General features: G+C 38.8%; 1 protein-coding gene and 1 long non-coding RNA gene across 7 annotated transcripts in view; one reads left to right on the top strand and one right to left on the bottom strand.

The window, feature by feature from the left end:
• Nucleotides 1-18,046, top strand: part of NUP98 (nucleoporin 98 and 96 precursor) — a 114,530-nt gene that overhangs the window by 84,294 nt on the left and 12,190 nt on the right. For all 6 annotated transcript variants that reach the window (XM_048217077.2, XM_026517980.4, XM_026517982.4 and 3 more), the window contains 7 exons: nucleotides 233-662; nucleotides 2,142-2,371; nucleotides 3,718-3,984; nucleotides 8,682-8,839; nucleotides 9,777-9,920; nucleotides 11,384-11,526; nucleotides 16,384-16,605. In XM_048217077.2, coding sequence (XP_048073034.1) covers nucleotides 233-662; nucleotides 2,142-2,371; nucleotides 3,718-3,984; nucleotides 8,682-8,839; nucleotides 9,777-9,920; nucleotides 11,384-11,526; nucleotides 16,384-16,605 — 1,594 coding nt within the window. The remainder of the gene's footprint in view (nucleotides 1-232; nucleotides 663-2,141; nucleotides 2,372-3,717; nucleotides 3,985-8,681; nucleotides 8,840-9,776; nucleotides 9,921-11,383; nucleotides 11,527-16,383; nucleotides 16,606-18,046) is intronic.
• On the bottom strand, nucleotides 7,440-11,579 carry LOC130544604 (uncharacterized). Its single transcript, XR_008961020.1, has 2 exons — nucleotides 11,348-11,579; nucleotides 7,440-9,985 (listed from the first exon to the last, which is right to left on the bottom strand). It is a non-coding gene; the product is annotated as an uncharacterized LOC130544604 (long non-coding RNA).

The following is an 18,046-nucleotide window of genomic DNA, read 5'->3' as shown; positions in this document are numbered from 1 at the left end:
GTAAGTAGTATTTGTTATTAATGTTAATATTGTTGTTGGCATCATCATCACTAAAACTCCTGCCTTGATTTCCTGGTTGAAAGAGTATTCCACAGACTCAGATTTGCTTCTTGTCATCTATATCTGATTTAGTTGGTTTGGTAAAACTGTAATTTCAACCTCACTGATTGTTGCTGTTCAAGAAGCAGTAGAGACTGTATTTTCTAATAGTCTTTTTTTCCCCCTGTTTCAGTTGGTGGGTTACTACAATCAAAGTTTACTAGTGGAACTTTTCTTTCACCAAGTGCCTCTGTACAAGAATGTCGTACTCCCAGAGCAGCATCTTTGATGAATATCCCATCCACATCCCCTTGGTCTGTCCCTCCACCCCTGACCTCTGTGTTTACAGTGCCCAGCCCAGCCCCTGAAGTTCAGTTGAAAACCGTGGGTACACGCAGGCAACCAGGCCTAGTCCCTCTTGAAAAGTCTGTCACCTATGGCAAGGGGAAGCTCTTGATGGACATGGCCCTATTTATGGGACGCTCATTTCGAGTTGGTTGGGGCCCCAACTGGACTCTTGCTAATAGTGGAGAGCAGCTAAGTGGTTCTCATGAACTGGAAAATCATCAGATTGCCGATTCTATGGAATATGGATTCCTGCCTAATCCAGTAGCTGTTAAATCGTGAGTCATATTTTCCTTATGCTTTTTGAGAACGACAACTTGGTAGGTAAGAAAAACCTTTTCATTGTCAGGAGAACCAAAGTCAAGGCCCTGCTTTGTGATCTTTCTAGAAATGTTCTTAGTACAACTTTAGGTAGCAGAAGATCTTTGTATAATTAAAAACTAAACATTAATAAGATAACTCCATTTGTATCATCAAGGTATGAAGAGTATATAATACTCAGGGGTTCAACTTTATTTGGAAATGTAACAGACCCAAAGCTGATGCTGCAGCATTCCTTGGTTTTTTCATCCTTTTTGTTACATTCGTCTTTTTTTCTTATTTTCTCACTTAGATATTTGTGTGTGTGTGTGTGTGTGGTGTGTGTTTTCCTATATAAGGTATATTCTCAACTAAGCACATTTCCTGTATCTTGGGCCTGGTAAGGTGAATGTATAAACTATGTATAATCCATGCATAAGTATTTGGAAATAAGATGACATCTGATAGGGGCTCCTGGCTGGTTCAGTCAGTAGAGCATAAAACTCTTGATCTCGGCTTCATGAGTTCAAGCCCCACATTGGGTGTAGAGCTTACTTTAAAAAAAAAAAAGATGACCTCTGATAACTGTATTATGTTATATATTACTACATAATCCCCACCATTAACATTTATATATGTGTGGTTACAGTTCTGTATACTTTATGCATGTGTATGTGTATGAGTGTGCATATATATGTGTGTGTGTGTGTGTGTATGTGTATATATATATATCTCATGTAGATATATGTATAGTTTCTGGTAGTTGTTAGATAGTATGCATACAGTTGTTTTGCGCAAAATATATAACATTTTCCTATTTACTCTGTATAACAATTTTGTGCTATCTTTATTACAGATTAAATGACTGATTACCTATGATGCTTAGTTTTTAAAGTTGACTTTGAAACAAAACAACAGCATCTCTTGAACCTCACAATTAGTAATGTTGATTCTAAACCTAGGTTATGCATGATGTCATGATATTTTGAAAGTTGTTAATACCAGTCTTCAAATCGGATCAAGGCCAGATTGATTATGTACTCGTCTTAATTTAGAGTCAGTTCTATAGTATCTATAAGCTTAGCCTCACGACTTTTGATACCTTACTAAGTGTAATTTGAGAAATCAGTATCCCACAATGGCTTTTGGCCCTTGGATTTCATAGTGTCTAGATACATGTTGAAGCCAGTTCCAAGACGAACTGTATTGATTCACATGCTTTTTAAAACCTGGCTTTAAGAAGCCTTTGGATTCTGAATGCATGGACCAGATAACTTGCTTGCTCATTATATAGGAAATAAGTTCATTATAGTTTGACATTAGGAAACACAATTTCTGTAAAATCACAGGGTAATGTTTTGCACTCTCTGTGTAATCATAAAAAGGAACAAAGGTTTGTAGGAAAATTCCAGCACCTGTCTTGTCTTCATTTTCTGTCTTGTCATTTGCTCTTGTAGCCTAACTGAGTCTCCATTCAAAGTTCACTTGGAAAAACTCAGTTTGCGACAAAAGAAGCCAGATGAAGACTTGCAGTTATACCAGATACCTCTGGAGCTCAAATTAAAACATAGCACTGTCCATGTGGATGAGCTGTGTCCTCTCATTGTCCCTAATCCAGGAGTTGCTGTCATTCATGACTATGCAAATTGGGTTAAGAAAGCATCAGGAGACTTTTTGGAAGCACAAAGTGAGTATGGACTGTTTGTAGTCTAACCTTTGATGTTTCAGGAACTGCCGTAGAAGCATGTGTTCATAGGAGGACAGATTTCCTTAGGCCAATGTAGTGAGTGGATGCCTGAGCTCACCCTTGTCTGCAGTTGAGTTGGAATGGGCAAAATCTCAAGGAAGGAGAAATGATAACATTTTTACAATTACTCTTATGGCTTTTAACTTACAAGTCCTTGTTTACAGGAACTATAGCCAAATTCCTTGGATTTTTGAAATTGCATTCCTTTTGCCACCCAGAGAACATAGGGAGAAAAAGCTATTCCTTCTTGCTTTTCTAAATCCTTCGCATTCTTCCATACTTGGTCTTCCCAGCAGTTTATGTTCAAAACTTCCCTTCCTAACCTCTCCAATACCTTTCTATTACTATTGTGACATGGTTTTCTAAACTAGTAATTTGATGAAGGGCTTTTCTACTTTGGAAACTTAACTATTTTCAAATCGTAGAAAAATCACAATATTATACGTTTCATAATATTTCAACATTATTGAAGAATGGCGACTATTTTGAACTGTTCCATGCCACACATTTTGAGAGTTGTGTATATTCATTTCTCTGTGTTTGCTTCAGTTGTCTCATCTTCTTTTCAAACATGTGCGTCATTTTCCCAATGTATACTTGTTATTTGGCTTAGTGGTAAACAGTGCTTCTGTTTTGTTTTTCCTTCCTGAGGAGCAATATGAATAGAAGTTAGGAATGTAGAGTTGGACTCGGATTACTTGGGTTCAAGTCTTGGCTCTGCTACATGTTGCCTTTAACTTTGAGCAAGTTACTTAATGCTCTGTACTTCAGTTTCCTCATCTGTAAAATGAAGATGGTAACTACAGTATAGTTACATCGTGTAGTTTAGAGTCGGCTTTACTCTTAAGTGCTTTCAGCAGTGTTATTTAGGCTCACTAAACGTTAGGCTGTGCCTACCGCAGGAGAGAAGACTGCCTCACAAGTTTTTAGAGCACTTCATATTTCTTAAAGCATTTTGTAAACAGAATTAAATCAAATTGGAGGACTTTTCTCTGTCATTTGAGATTATATTAGCCATAATGCAACTAGAAGAACCTATTTTAAGGAGCACAGATACACATTTGTTATATAAGTACCACAAGAACATGGAATGAACAAGCAGTTATACTACATACCTCTGGAACTCGTAAGACACAGCAGAGTGAGCTGGTGACAGCTTAGGGGAAATCAACTTGAGTGGTTGTTTGGGGTATTTATTAATTTATGTATTTTTATGCCACAATTAGAGTGATGTCCTCTATGTACTTTGACTTCATGTCGGCATTATTTTCCTGTCCCTTCTTTAGTTGTGAAGCACTGGAGCTTAACATGGACATTATGTGAAGCCTTATGGGGCCATCTGAAGGAGCCTGACAGCCAGCCGGATGAGCCTAGTGAATACATTCAGATTCTGGAGCGAAGAAGAACTTTCTCTCGCTGGCTATCCCATACTGCCGCACCTCAAATTGAGGAGGAAGTCTCCTTAACCAGAAAAGACAGGCCTGTGGAGGCTGTCTTCAGCTACCTCACAGGCAAGAGGATCAGTGAGGCCTGCTCTCTGGCCCAGCAGTCAGGTAGGGCATATTGTCCTTCTCTGCACCCCCCTCTATATCCTACTCACTAGTTGTCCCTACCCGTTAATTGTAGATTTGCCTTTGTCTTCTAACCTGAATTAAGTATAGACTTCTCAGGAAGATTGCTGGTTCCTCAGAATAGGAACTGTGTTTTCTAGTTTTCTTTTTAGAACCTAAGCATTAGGTTTACTTAATTAAAATTATTTTAATTTTGTATGCTACATATGCGTTTGTAGTAAAACTAGAAGATACAGATAAGCAAAAAGCAATAAACCCAAATCACCTAAATCCTTTAGTATTTACTATATACATTTCAATGTACAGCTTGTATTTGGACTGTTTACTTTGTAAGGTACAAGGTATATTAAGATTTGTGTACACAAAGCAACAGATGCATGTAAACTTTTCAAAGATGGTACCCTGCTGTCTACCTACATATATATATTGAGAGAGAGAGAGAGTTCTTTTCATGTTCTCTAATATAGATATTATAGTCAAATGCTTCTTAGTATTCTTTTATCTACAAATGTACCATGTTAGTGAATTCCTTTTTTGACATTTAGACTTTTTTTCCTCCCACTATAAGCAATACTCTGAACCTTTTAAACATAGGTATTTTGCGTTAATTCACTTATTTCATTTAGGTAAGTTTATAAATTTAATTTCCAGGCTGAGATATTTACTTTTTTTTTTTTTTAAGGACTTCCCATTATATATTTGAGCTTTTTTTAGTTCCCCTTCCACTAATGAGAGGCATTCAGCAAGTACTTAATAACTGTCCAGACAGATCTTGATAAGAAAAAGATGGCATAGTCCAGTTTATGTGTGTATAATGAGATCCCTGATCAAACCTTGTTACTGAAACCTAACTTATCTGAAACCAACTAATTGGAGCTGTCAACTGAATTTATTTTTGGAGGACTTGGCCAGTTTGGATTGTAAGGAACAAATCATAGGAGAAGCTAGAATCAAGAACTTCTACACGTGGACAGTTGCATTCCACTGTCACTACATGGTTAGCCTTTTGTGATCTTCATATATTTTTGCACAGTGAGAATTTGTCTTCAGGATTGGCCTTTTATAAAGTTAAGAAGATTATGAATCATTAAATTAAAGAGATAAAGTTATGCTCACCAGCACATATATGTATAGCAGAAGATCTTAAGGAGTGCCAGAAGTCAGGTCCTTAGATTTATTTGTTCACAGACTCTACTCCCCCCCCTTTTTTTTCTTTTCTTTAAGATTAAACTTTTGGCAAGGCATTACCTTTCAGCTTACTAAAAACTTTTGCTTCGCTGTCTCCACTTTTTTTTTTTTTAAAGATTTTATTTATTTATTTGACAGAGATAGAGACAGCCAGCGAGAGAGGGAACACAAGCAGGGGGAGTGGGAGAGGAAGAAGCAGGCTCATAGCGGAGGAGCCTGATGTGGGGCTCGATCCCATAACGCCGGGATCACGCCCTGAGCCGAAGGCAGACGCTTAACCGCTGTGCCACCCAGGCGCCCCACTGTCTCCACTTTTAATAATTGATAGAACAACTAAACAATCAAGAATGTAAAATACTTAAACACTATCAGTGTTTCCTTATATCTATCCAGCAAGAAGAAAGACCTCAAATCAATAACCTAAGCTTCTACCTTAAGAAAATAGCAAAATGAGAACTAAACCTAAAGGTAGAAGAAGAGAAGAAATAGTAAAGACTAGAACAGAAATCAAGGAAAATGACAATGTATAAAAACAGTGATCAATTACACCAAACATTCATTCTTTGAAAAGAGTGAGAAAGTTTATAAACCTTTAACTACACGGATCATGGGGGTGGGGGGGGAAGACCACAAATTACAAAAAACAGGCATGAAAGAAAGAACATCACTACTAACCCTACAGAAAAGGGACTACTGTAAGAAATTCTGTGTCATCAGATTCAGCAACTTAGATAAAATTGACAAATTGCTAGGAAAATACAAATTACCAAAACCGACTCAAGAAAAAGTAGAAAATCTAAATAGATCTATAACAAGTAAAGAGGTTGAATTAGTAACTAAAAATCTTCACTCAGAAAAGCCAAGGTCCAGATGTCTTCACTGGTAACCAGCACTATTTTTGAAGAAGTAATACCAATCCTCTACAGCTCTTTCAGGAAATAGAGGGAGCACTTCCCATCTTGTTCTGTGATGACGTTATTACCCCGATGTCCAAGCAAATGTACAAAAAAACGCACAGCTAACATCATAATGTTGAAAGACTGAATAATTTCACCCTAAGATTGGGAACACCATTTCTATACAGCATTGTAATGGATGTTGTAGCCAGTGTAATCAGGAAAGGAAAAGAAGCAAAAGTCATACAGATTAAGAAGGAAGAAGTAAAATTGTCTCTATTCAAAGATGGCATGATTCTGTATGTCCATAGTTCAGTCCTAAAGAATCCACAGAAAAGGCAGTGGAACTAAATAAACTAGTTCAGCAGAGTCTCAGGATTCAAGATTAGCATACAAAATTCAGTCGTGTTTCTATGTCTTAGCAACAGGCAATCCAAAAATGAAATTAGAAAAATAATTGCATTCACAATAACATCAGAAAGAATAAAATACTTAAGGAATAAATGTCACAAAAATGAGACTTGTACTGTAACTGTAAAGCAGTGCTGAGGAAATAAAGATCTACATAAACGAAGAAACACATTTCACGTTCATGGAATACATCTCAGCTTTAGCACTATTGTCATTTTTGGCTGGTAATTTTTGTTGTGGAGGCTGTCCTGGGCATTGAAAGTTACTTAATAGCATCCCTGCCTTCTGCCCATAAGATGGCTTTACCCTCATTTGGGAGAACCAAAAAATACCTCTAGACATTGTCAGATGTTCCCTGGGGAACAAAACCATTCAGATTAAGAACTAATAGATTGGGAATTTCTGTGTTGTTAATTGATTTGTACATGAGTGCGTTTTCTATCAAAATGCCTACAATAAGCATTTTTGGAGAAATTAATAGGCTGATCCTTATTTGGAAATGTAAAAAACCTAAACGGTTTTGGAAAAGAGGAACTAAATCGGGGGACTCAACACTTACCTGATTTCAAAACTTCTGTAAAGCTGCAGCAGTCAAGACAATGTGGTACACTGGCATAAAGATGAACATAGAAAAATAGAATAGAAATGAGACTTCAAATATGAAACCCTTCCACTTGTAGTCAGTTGAGTTTTGACAAAAGTGCCAAGATAATTTAAATATGGAAAGGATAGTCTTTTCAGCAGATAATGCTGAGGTAGTTGAATATTCATATGCAAAAGATTAATTTATATACTTACCTTGTACCATACACTAAAATTAACTTGAGGAAGTACCCTAGAATCCTGCCATTTGCTCAGTATATGTCCTCATCAGTGGGAAAGTGTGAAAAATCAAGGTTTGGCAGAAGCCAATTGGTTGGTTGTGTAATCAAAGAGAGAATCTTTTTTTTTTTTTTTAAAGATTTTATTTATTTATTCGACAGAGATAGAGACAACCAGCGAGAGAGGGAACACAAGCAGGGGGAGTGGGAGAGGAAGAAGCAGGCTCATAGCGGAAGAGCCTGATGTGGGGCTCAATCCCAGATCGCCGGGATCACGCCCCGAGCCGAAGGCAGACGCTTAACCGCTGTGCCACCCAGGCGCCCCAGCAAAGAGAGAATCTTAATGAATGTATTATATCAAGCTCTGAACTCAACCATTTCTAGTGACCAGGATATTTAAACATCTTGGCCAATAAATCCTCTCTTTTGGGTTCTCTAGATACACTGAAATAGTCTTTTCTTTTTTCCTTTTAGTATCACTCACCTAGAATACTAGCAGCTCATGGTCAAGTGGGTTACAGCACTTACTGAATAAATCATAGTCCAGTCATGCTTTGATTACCTGTATACAGAGAGACCATTTGTCCTGCACATTTCCAGATGTATTCCTGATGCATGATTTCTTTCCTCTAGGCCTCTCTAGTTTGTGAAGGAAACTTTTGAGATGAGAGCCTCAGTTTTGGCAAGATGGTACTTTATATAGACTGACCCATATACAAAAATAAAAGAAGGACTTGACTTTTAGGAGGTTTGTAGTAAGGGCTGAAACAAAGCATTTTTCTCTTAACTTACAGCTTAACTGGAAGTTTGCATAAACTGGAATTTCTATGCCCTCACATTCTGGTTAATTAAAACCTTTTTATTGCCTCAGCCCTTTGTACTTAAAAATTTTTAGTAAAAGAGATGATTAGACCTGTGAGAGTAAAGAGTCAGTGACTCTCTTTGTAGCACACACATCCGTGTTTTGTCTAGGTTTCAGTTTGCCATTTCTCAGTGCCATTCTAGTGGGACATGTTTTCAATTATGTGATCTCAGTTTTCACTACAAACCTTTGAATCAGATAATACTTTGCTCCATTTTACAGATGAAGTACCTTATCTAGGGTCACAGAAGTAATAGTAGATCTATCATTGAGCCCTGTACACTATACAGTCTATATGTAATTTAGGTTAAACTACTTTGAACATTTTCTACCCAAGCAGAAAATGGTAAGTTCTTGGTCAGTATTTTGGCATCACTGCAGAAAGGAGTCACAGTGTAAAAGTTCTCCCTCCTGAGGACTAGAAGAAATAAGATAATGCCCCCAGGTGTTTGCCCAAGTCTGTTAATCCTTGTGATCACCAGAGAACTGTTTCTGTTGTAGGTGATCATCGTCTTGCCCTCCTTTTATCCCAGCTGGTGGGTAGCCAGTCAGTCCGGGAGCTGCTTACTATGCAGCTGGTGGACTGGCAGCAGCTCCAGGCTAACTGTTTCATCCAGGATGAGAGACTGCGCATCTTCGCCTTGTTGGCTGGAAAACCGGTACTTTCCTCTTTTCTCATACACTTGTATACATTTTCTCATAAATTCAAGATGGCTTGAGGTTAAGGGAAAGAGCTATCTTTGTAAATTGGGTACTGTGACACGTAGCCAAACAACTTGTTTTTAAATTTTAGTGGAAGTATTTTCAAATGACAGAGGTATAACAGGTACATTGTAAACGAAAACTGGTCATATAGAAATTAAAATATTAAAATTCACCATATCCCTTATCCTAGTGGTAAACAACGTAAATAATTTGTAGTCTCTTTCCAGACTTATTGTAAGTCTGTATCAACATGTATGTGTGCATATTTACACGTGTGTACATATTCCAATAAAGTCAGTTATACACAGCAGTTCTGCAAGTTAACTGACTGTATGTGGACATTTTTTCATGTCGTGTAGCACCACTCTTTAATAGCCACTTCTGTTCATTTTATGGGTGATATGCCACAATTATTTTAAGCCCGTTTTCTTTTGCTGCCTGCCTGATTGACATCTTGATATCACTTTCCAAAAATGAAATAGCTGGTCAGAATTTATGCACAGCTCAAAGTTTTAGAAGATGGCAAGTGTAGACAGTAAGAAGACCTCCTGTTCACTCTCTGTGGTTCTCATCTCTTCTCAGAGCACCCGTAGTCTAAATCCGCCCTCTCACCTGCCACCGGGGAGCTGCGTATTTTATATTTGGATCATTAACACTGCCGATCTAGTTCATTTAAAATGTTGTTTGAATAGGGGCACCTGGCTAGCTCAGTTGGTAGAGCGTGCAACTCTTGATCTTGAAGATCGGGAGTTTGAGCCCCGTGTTGGGTGTAGAGATTACTTTAAAAAAAGAAGTAAAATGTTACTTGAATAAGTGAGTAACTTGCAGATCTGGGCAGCAACAAGATAATGTGTAACACATAGCTGTGATGACGAGTTTTGTCTCCTGCAGGTATGGCAGCTCACAGAGCACAGGCAGATCAATGTGTGCTCATTTTTGGATTGGAAACGCGCCCTGGCTGTTCATCTTTGGTATTTGCTTCCACCAACAGCCTCCATTTCCAGGGCACTCAGCATGTATGAAGAAGCATTTCAGGTATTTATGTCCAGTAGAGCCAACCAAGAGTCACTGGGGGGAGTTCTGTTTTTGCCAGAAAAGTACTGCAGAAAAAAAAACATCAAGTCACACTTCATAATACTTTTTCGTAACTGCTTTTTTTGAAAGTACCATAAAATTGAAATGGACCCAGGAAATCTGATGGGAAACTTTTCTTTTCTCCTGCCTCTGGACAGGGCTATTCTTAAACTGCTCCAAGTGTCTGCTTCTGTTTTATTTAATATGATGTTTCCACAGTTGACTTTCTTAAAGCTGTTTTCCTGCCCCCAAACGAGAGGGTTTTTCTTTATTCCTAATGCTGTCTTATTCCTTTGGGAATTCCCTGAGATACAGCCCAACCTCAAGTCTGGTATAGTCCAAATTAGCAGGCCTGAAAAATTTGCCCCTAAATATCATATTCATATGCCTTGACAGTGTTGAGGTTAAAATACTATTATTGTGAGGGGCACCTGGGTGGCTCAGTTGGTTGAGCATCTGACTCTTGGTTTCAGTTCAGGTCGTGGTCTCAGGGTCGTGAGATGGAGCCACGCATCAGACTCTGGGTCAACGAGAAGTCTGCTTGAGATTCTCCCTCTGTCTCTGCTCCCCCCACCTCGCACTCATACTCTCCCTCTGCCCCCGTCTAATAAATAAATTCTTTTTTATTTTTATGCTTTTTAAAGATTTTATTTATTTGACAGAGAGAGAGGGAAAGAGAGCACAAGCAGAGAGAGTGGCAGGCAGAGGAAGAGGGAGAAGCAGGCTCCCCGCTGAGCAGGGAGCCTGATGTGTGGGGCTTGATCCTAGGACCCTGGGGTCATGACCTGAGCCCAAGGCAGACGCTCAACCGATTCAGCCATCCAGGTTCCCCCAAATAAGATCTTTTTTAAAAAAGTATTATTAATGTGGGGTTTTTTAATTTATTTTTTTCTTCAGAGAGAGAGAGTACGAGTAGTAGGGGGAGGGTCAGAGGGAGAGAGAGAACCCCAAGCAGGCTCCATGCCTCGTTTCCACAACCCTGAGACCATAACCTCAGATGAAACCAAGAGTCAGACGCTTAACGAACTGATCCACCCAGGCGCCACTATTAATGTTTTTAAAACCATCATTTTTTCAGTTCTTTTCTTACTGTCCACAGTCATTATCTTTGAAATCATTTGTCAGAATTATTTGTCAGGAGAAAGAGAACACTAAAGAAACTGAGTGTAATAAGAATTGTGACAAGAAAAAAAGAATGAATTGTAACAAGAAAGGTATGAGGTTTAATGACAGCTATCCAAACTCTTTGATAGTCCCTTGAAGACAGGTGGACCATGTCACCACAAAATACACTTAAGATCCTTGACACATTGCATTAGGATGTCATCATTCTTAATACATGTGTCTAAGTTATTAATACATGATCACATCTAGTGAAACATACTCACAGCTGGTATACTGTTTTATCAAATTCTTCCCTTCAGAATTCCTCTGAGGCTGACAGGTATGCCTGCTCCCCACTTCCTGCATACCTGGAGGACTCTGGCTGTGTGATAAAGGAGGAAGAAAACCCACAGAGACCACTTCAAGATGTCTGCTTTCACCTTCTAAAACTTTACAGTGACAGGTCAGTCAAAGCTATGCATGCTGGTCACTTGAGGGCTTAATCAGCCCTAGGGAGTCCTTTCCTGAGATTTTTTCCCTTTAATGTGAAGCCAAATTGCCAAAAGTTGTATAAATTAGCAAAGTATAATTTATAGTAGTTGAATGCAAGGAACATTGGAACTAGGGTTAGAGATCTAAAAAGTGATTAATAAGGTACAATTTACAAATAATGAAGTGTGCATTTTAATATAATGTAACTCCTCATAATGAACATAGCAGTTACCCCGCAGAAGTTTCCTCATGCCCCTTTGCAGTCAGTCCCCACCCCCAGACAAGTAACTAACTGGCTTTTTGTTACTATAGATTAATTTTACATAATTGGGATCATTCTGTTAAATTTTGTGCCTGGCTTTTCACTCACATAATGGTTCTGAGATTTATCCATGCTAATATGTGTATCAGAAAGTTTTTTATTGCATAATTTATTCATTTATTGATGAATAGTTTTTCTTGATTTTGGCTATTACAAATAAAGATGCCATGAACATTTATACCCAAATGTGTCTATATCATTGTACATTCCCACCTAGATCTCTAGGTGTTCCATATCCTCTTCAGAATTTGGTATTGTCAGTTTTTTAAATTTTGCCATTTTAATGGGCATATAGTGGCATCTCATTGTGTGTGCATTGTTGTTAAACAAGACACAGTGGTTTATTTATCCTACAGCAGTATATGAACACATACTGTTATTACAGATAATCAGTTAATTAAAACTGTCTCAGCAGAACTATTGCACATATTATAAGAAACAGTGAGGGACTTTTCCAGTTATAACTAAGCACTCCTATCTCATTTCAGTTCTTTAAATACTTTTAAGTATTAAATATGTAACTATGTTAGAGGATGATATAGTTTTTGTTTAAGATTTTATTTACTAGAGAACACGCACGAGGGGGAGGGGGATGAGGGGCAGCGGGAGAGGGACAAGCAGACTTTCAGACAAACAAAACTGGACAAGGGCCTTGATCTCAACTGAGTGAGCCACCCAGGCACCCCCAGATAATATAGTTTTATATTGTGGTAAAATATAAATAACTAAAGTAGTGCTTTAATTTGCATTTCCCTAATGACTAATAATGTTGAGCATTTTTCCATGTGCTTATTTACCATCGTCTCTATGCCATCGGTTTTTTGCCCATTTTTTAATAGAATTGTCTTGTGTTGCAGTAGTTCTTTGTATATTCTGGATATTAGTCCTTTATTATAAATGTGTTTTTGTAATAATCCTAGTATAAGGGCTTGTTTTTTTCAATTTTTTTTTTTTTAAGATTTTATTTATTTATTCAACAGAGATAGAGACAGCCAGCGAGAGAGGGAACACAAGCAGGGGGAGTGGGAGAGGGAGAAGCAGGCTCATAGCGGAGGAGCCTGACGTGGGGCTCGATCCCAGAATGCCAGGATCACGCCCTGAGCCGAAGGCAGACGCTTAACCACTGTGCCTCCCAGGCGCCCCTGTTTTTTTCAATTTCTTAATAAAGAAAATGAAGAGTAGAAGTTTTACATTAAGTTCAATTAAAGTTTTTAAACTATTAAATCAATTTCTTTACTAGTCTGTTGAGGTTTTCTGTTTGTTCTTGAGTCACATTCGAGCATTTGCTTTTTTTAAGGAATTTGTTTCCTCGAAGTCATCAGATTTATTGGCATAAAGTTATTCATAACATTTTCCTTATTATCCTTTTTAAATGTCTGTGTGATCTGTAACTATGTCTGTCTCCTTCTTGATATTGGTAATATGTGTCCTTTATCCTTTTTTTCTTGATTGTTCTATGTATAGCTTTTGGTTTTATTGTTTATCTCTATTATTTATCCAGTTTAAAATGGATCAGAAACCTAAATTTCAAACCTAAACCAGAAAATCTTTGCAACTGGGAGTTAGGCAAAGATTTTTTTGACACCAAATAATCTGTAGAAGACAAAATTGGTGAACTGGACTTCAAAAAAATTAAAAACTGTTAATCATTGAAAAACTGTGAGGAGAATGGAAAAACAAGCCACAGATTGGGGGAAGATACTCGCAATTCATATATCTGATAAAGACCTTGTATCCAGAACATATAAAGAACTCCTTTTTTTAAAAAAAATTTTGTTTATTTGAGAGAGAGAGAGAGAGAGTGCCACTCAAGCTGGTAGGGTGGGAGAGGTACAAGCAGACTCCGTGCTAAGCGTGGATACCGACATGGGGCTCCATCTCTCGACCCTGAGATCATGACCTAAGCTGAAATCAAGAATTGGATGCTTAACTGACTGAGCCACCCAGGTGTCCCCAGAACATTTAAAGAACTCTTAAAACTCAGTAATAATAAAACAACCCAATTTTTAAAAACGGGCAAAATAGGGGCACCTGGGTGGCTCAGTCGTTAAGCGTCTGCCTTCGGCTCAGGGCGTGTGATCCAGGAGTCCTGGGATCGAGCCCCGCATCAGGCTCCCTGCTCCGCTGGGAAGCCTGCTGCTTCCTCTCCCACTCCCCCTGCTTGTGATCCTTCTCTCGCTGGCTGTGTCTCTCTCTGGCAAATAAATAAATAAAATCTTAAAAAGGGGGGGCAAAATATTTAAACATTTACTCTACCAAAGAAGACCTAGATGTCAAGCACATGAAAAGGTGTTCAGCATCAATAGACAATAGGGAAATGCAAATTAAAGCCATCATGCGGTACCACTGTCCACCTATTAGAATGACTAGAAATTAAAGACCTGGGGCATCTGGGTGGCTCAGTCAGTTAAGCCTCCGACTCGTGATCTCAGCTCAGGTCTTATCTCAGGGTTATGAGTGTAAGCTCCTCCCAGCGTGGAACCTACTTGAAAAGAAAAGAAAAAAAGACCCGTACCACGTGTTGTCATAGATGTGGGGCAGCTTGAATTCTCATACACTGCTGGTGAAAAATGTAAAATGGTATGAGCACTTTGGTAAACAGTTTAGCAGATGGGAAAGTTAGACAACACCTGAATGCATATGATCCAGTCATGCTACTCCTAGGTATTTACCCAAAAGAATAAAAACATATGTCAGTATACAGATGTTTGTAACGGCTCTGTTTATAATGGTCCAAAACAAGAAACAAGCCAATTTCTATCAACAGGTGAATGGATAAGCAAATTGTTGTATATGTGTGTAATGGAATGCTACCCAGCAATAAAAGGGAATGAACTGTTTATACACACGATAAATAGTGAATCAGAAGATAATTTTACTTGGTTTTAAAAGAGGTGAGACAAAAAAGTACCCAGAAACATACATACTGTATGATTCCAGTATCCCTAAAATTCTGGAAAATGGAAACTGATTAATCACAGAAGACAGATCAGTGGTTGCCTGGGAAAGGTGGGTGTAAGGAGGGGCAGGAAGAGGGATTACAGAGGGGCATAAGGAAACTCTTGGAGGTGATGAAGTGTTTATCTTGACCTTGGTGGGAATTTCACATATGTGGTACATATGTTAAAACTTAATGATAATTGCACATTCTAAATATGTTCTGTTTACTGTGTGTCAGTTTTTTTAATATCAAAAAAAAAAAGAAAAAGAAAAAGGAATGTGTCAAGGTGCCAGTAATAGAGAAACTGGAGCCACAAGGAGAAAATAAACCTTGTTCTCATGAAAGGTAGAATTGCTATGACTAAAGCCTTACATAAAATCCACACTCTGTCCCATACAAATAGTCTAGAACTGCACTGTCCAACATACTAGCTGGTATTCACATATGACTATTTTAATTTAACTAAACTTTTAAAGTTAGTTACTCATTCACAATAGCCACATTTCAAGTGTCTAATAGCCACATGTGGCTGGCTATTGGCTATCTTTGGTCAGGGCAGGTTATAGAACATTTCCATCATCCCACAGAGTTCAGTTTGACAGCACTGGTCAAGAAAACATCTGTTCATTACTTGGGGAAGTGTTAGCAAGTTATAAAATAGGATCTTAGGTGAAAAGTTAAAGTTATTGGATGGTAATCTAAGCCCTAAAACTTGCAGGTGTGAGATCTTAATTTATACTATTCTTATGATCTGGGGAAATGCAAGCTAAGAACGTTACACATAAACTGGCCCAGGACCATTAAAATCTTTGGGATCCCAGCAGAAGAAAGAGCAAAAGTCTGTATAGGGACACTTTAAAAAACCAGGGCACCTGAGTTTCTTATATAAAGAATAATCCCCACTAGATAAAATCAGAGGTAGAAATTACAAGCCATAGAAGGAAGTAACCATCATGAAGACTAGTTAGCTATTCAAACAAACAGGAGAATCAGCACTCCAACTTCATATAATAGAACAGTCTGAAGATCCTAATATAACTACATGTTTTAAATGGTTAAGAAAAGTATCGGGGCGCCTGGGTGGCTCAGTTGGTTAACCATCTGAACTTCAGCTCAGGTCATGATCTCAGGGTCCTGGGATCCTGGTATCAAGGCCACGCTCAGCGGAAGATCTACTTCTCCCTCTTCCTCTTGCACTGTCACTCGCTCTGTCTCAAATAAATAAAATTTTTAAAATAAATTATTAAGTGAAGGAATGAAGACTAAGAGTTGTGAAGATTCCATGTACCAGGATGGTAAATATCTAAGCCAAACAAATACCAGCAAACCCGTCAGATCACACAACCACAGAAGAGGAGGTGCTTTCGTTTTTAGTAGGATCTGTAATCTGGCTGAACCTAGAAGTAGATTGATACAGCACAGTCTCAGAGGGAGACCATGTGGTCTATAATGCTTCTGTTCTCGGGTGCCTGCCTCTTCTAAACCGTAGCCAGAACAGTTGACCTATCCATTGCAGGTGGTCTACTGCCTTGATACGGTAACTCTCAGCACATTTTCCTTTGCAGACATTATGATCTCAACCAGCTCCTGGAGCCTCGAAGCATAACAGCCGATCCTTTGGACTATCGCCTAAGCTGGCACTTGTGGGAGGTGCTGCGGGCTCTTAACTATACCCATCTCTCAGAACAGTGTGAGGGTGTGCTACAGACCAGTTATGCTGGCCAACTGGAAAGTGAGGGGCTCTGGGAGTGGGCCATCTTTGTCCTCCTGCACATTGACAACTCAAGGTGAGTAAGAAGCTATGAACCCCCTCTACATTTAGTGCTACAGGGCCATGCCAACAGCATCAGTCTCCTCGGGTTTAATTCAGTAAGCATCTAGGATGTATTCTGGGTCCAGCCTTGTGATAAATCTTAAGACAGTTCAACCCACAGCTATCTCTATATTCATGTGAACAAGTTGGAAGTGAGACTGCCTTGAGTTAAGTGCCAAATTATGCTATTTATCATAAGACCTCTCAGTAGTCTGAGAAGTGAGAAGAGATCTCCATGAACTGCAGTGATCAGGGAAAACCCTGGACAGGAACAGGAAAAATTAACAGGAAACAGAAGGCTATGTCCACATGGGGCTCCCCCATTAACTTAGACACAGATGCACATGAATGTGGCATATTTAGGAATTCTGCAGAAACCATGCTTGCTGAGCTGCCTCAGTGGATCTGTGGAGTGATGTAATGAGTGGGCAGGGAGGGCCCCTTCTTTTTCTGTCTGCTGGCTTTCTCCCTCTCTGGCCTTCCCTTGCCATCCACCCTCACCTACACTTCTTTTGATAGTAGCGTATTTACCAGTATATCCTTGCTTAGATACCTAATGTTTTTGTTCTCTATCCTAAAAGAGCCTTTTCTCCATGGTATGAATAAGATAAAGTTGGAGACTTTTTCTTTTTTATTAATGGTAATAGCATGGTATTACACTAATAAAAACATTTATATAGTCCTCCGTCATATAGTACTTTTACATATATTTATCCTCTGTTGTAAACATTTTACAACTCAATTGTAATTAATCACCTCAGTGCTCAAAATGAGCCTATAAGCACTCTTACAATCTCTGTTTTATAGATGCACAGTCTAACGCACAGAGAGATTAAGTAATTTTTGCTCAAGGTCACATAGCTAGTAAATGGCAGAGTCTTCCAACTCAAGACACCCAGAGTCTGTGCTCTTAATCATTATGCTGCGCTCTCTGTCATGTTACATAGTGTGGAAAGGAGTTGAGTTTTGTAGTCAGACCTCCCTCAATTCTAGATCCACTCACTTTGACCTGGAGTAAAGCTTACTCACTTTTGATTTTTGGTTAAAGATACTCTCTTTTTATCTGTAAAATCATAATATTAATGCCTGCCCAGTCAAAGGTAGTTGTGGGATTAAAGGAGGAAAAGTAGGAGTGCCTGGCTGGCTCAGTTGGTGGAGTGTGTGACTCTTGATCCTGGGGTCATGAGTTCGAGCCCCACATTGGGCATTAAGATTACTTAATAAAAAAAATTTTTTAAGGGCCTCCTGGGTGGCTCAGTAGGTTAAACATTTGACTGAAACATTGGTTTCAGCTCAGGTCAGGACCTCTCAGGATCATGAGATCAAGCCCCACGCGAGGCTCTGTGCTCAGCACTGTCTGCTTGAGATTCTGTCCCTCTTCTCTCCCTCTCTGCCCCTCTCCCAGCTCTTTCTCT

Source organism: Ursus arctos, unplaced genomic scaffold (assembly GCF_023065955.2).
Source record: "Ursus arctos isolate Adak ecotype North America unplaced genomic scaffold, UrsArc2.0 scaffold_22, whole genome shotgun sequence".
In the NCBI taxonomy this organism is placed as follows: Eukaryota; Metazoa; Chordata; class Mammalia; order Carnivora; family Ursidae; genus Ursus; species Ursus arctos.
Note: the sequence above shows the minus strand (reverse complement) of the source record. Positions and strands in the feature narration are given on the sequence as shown.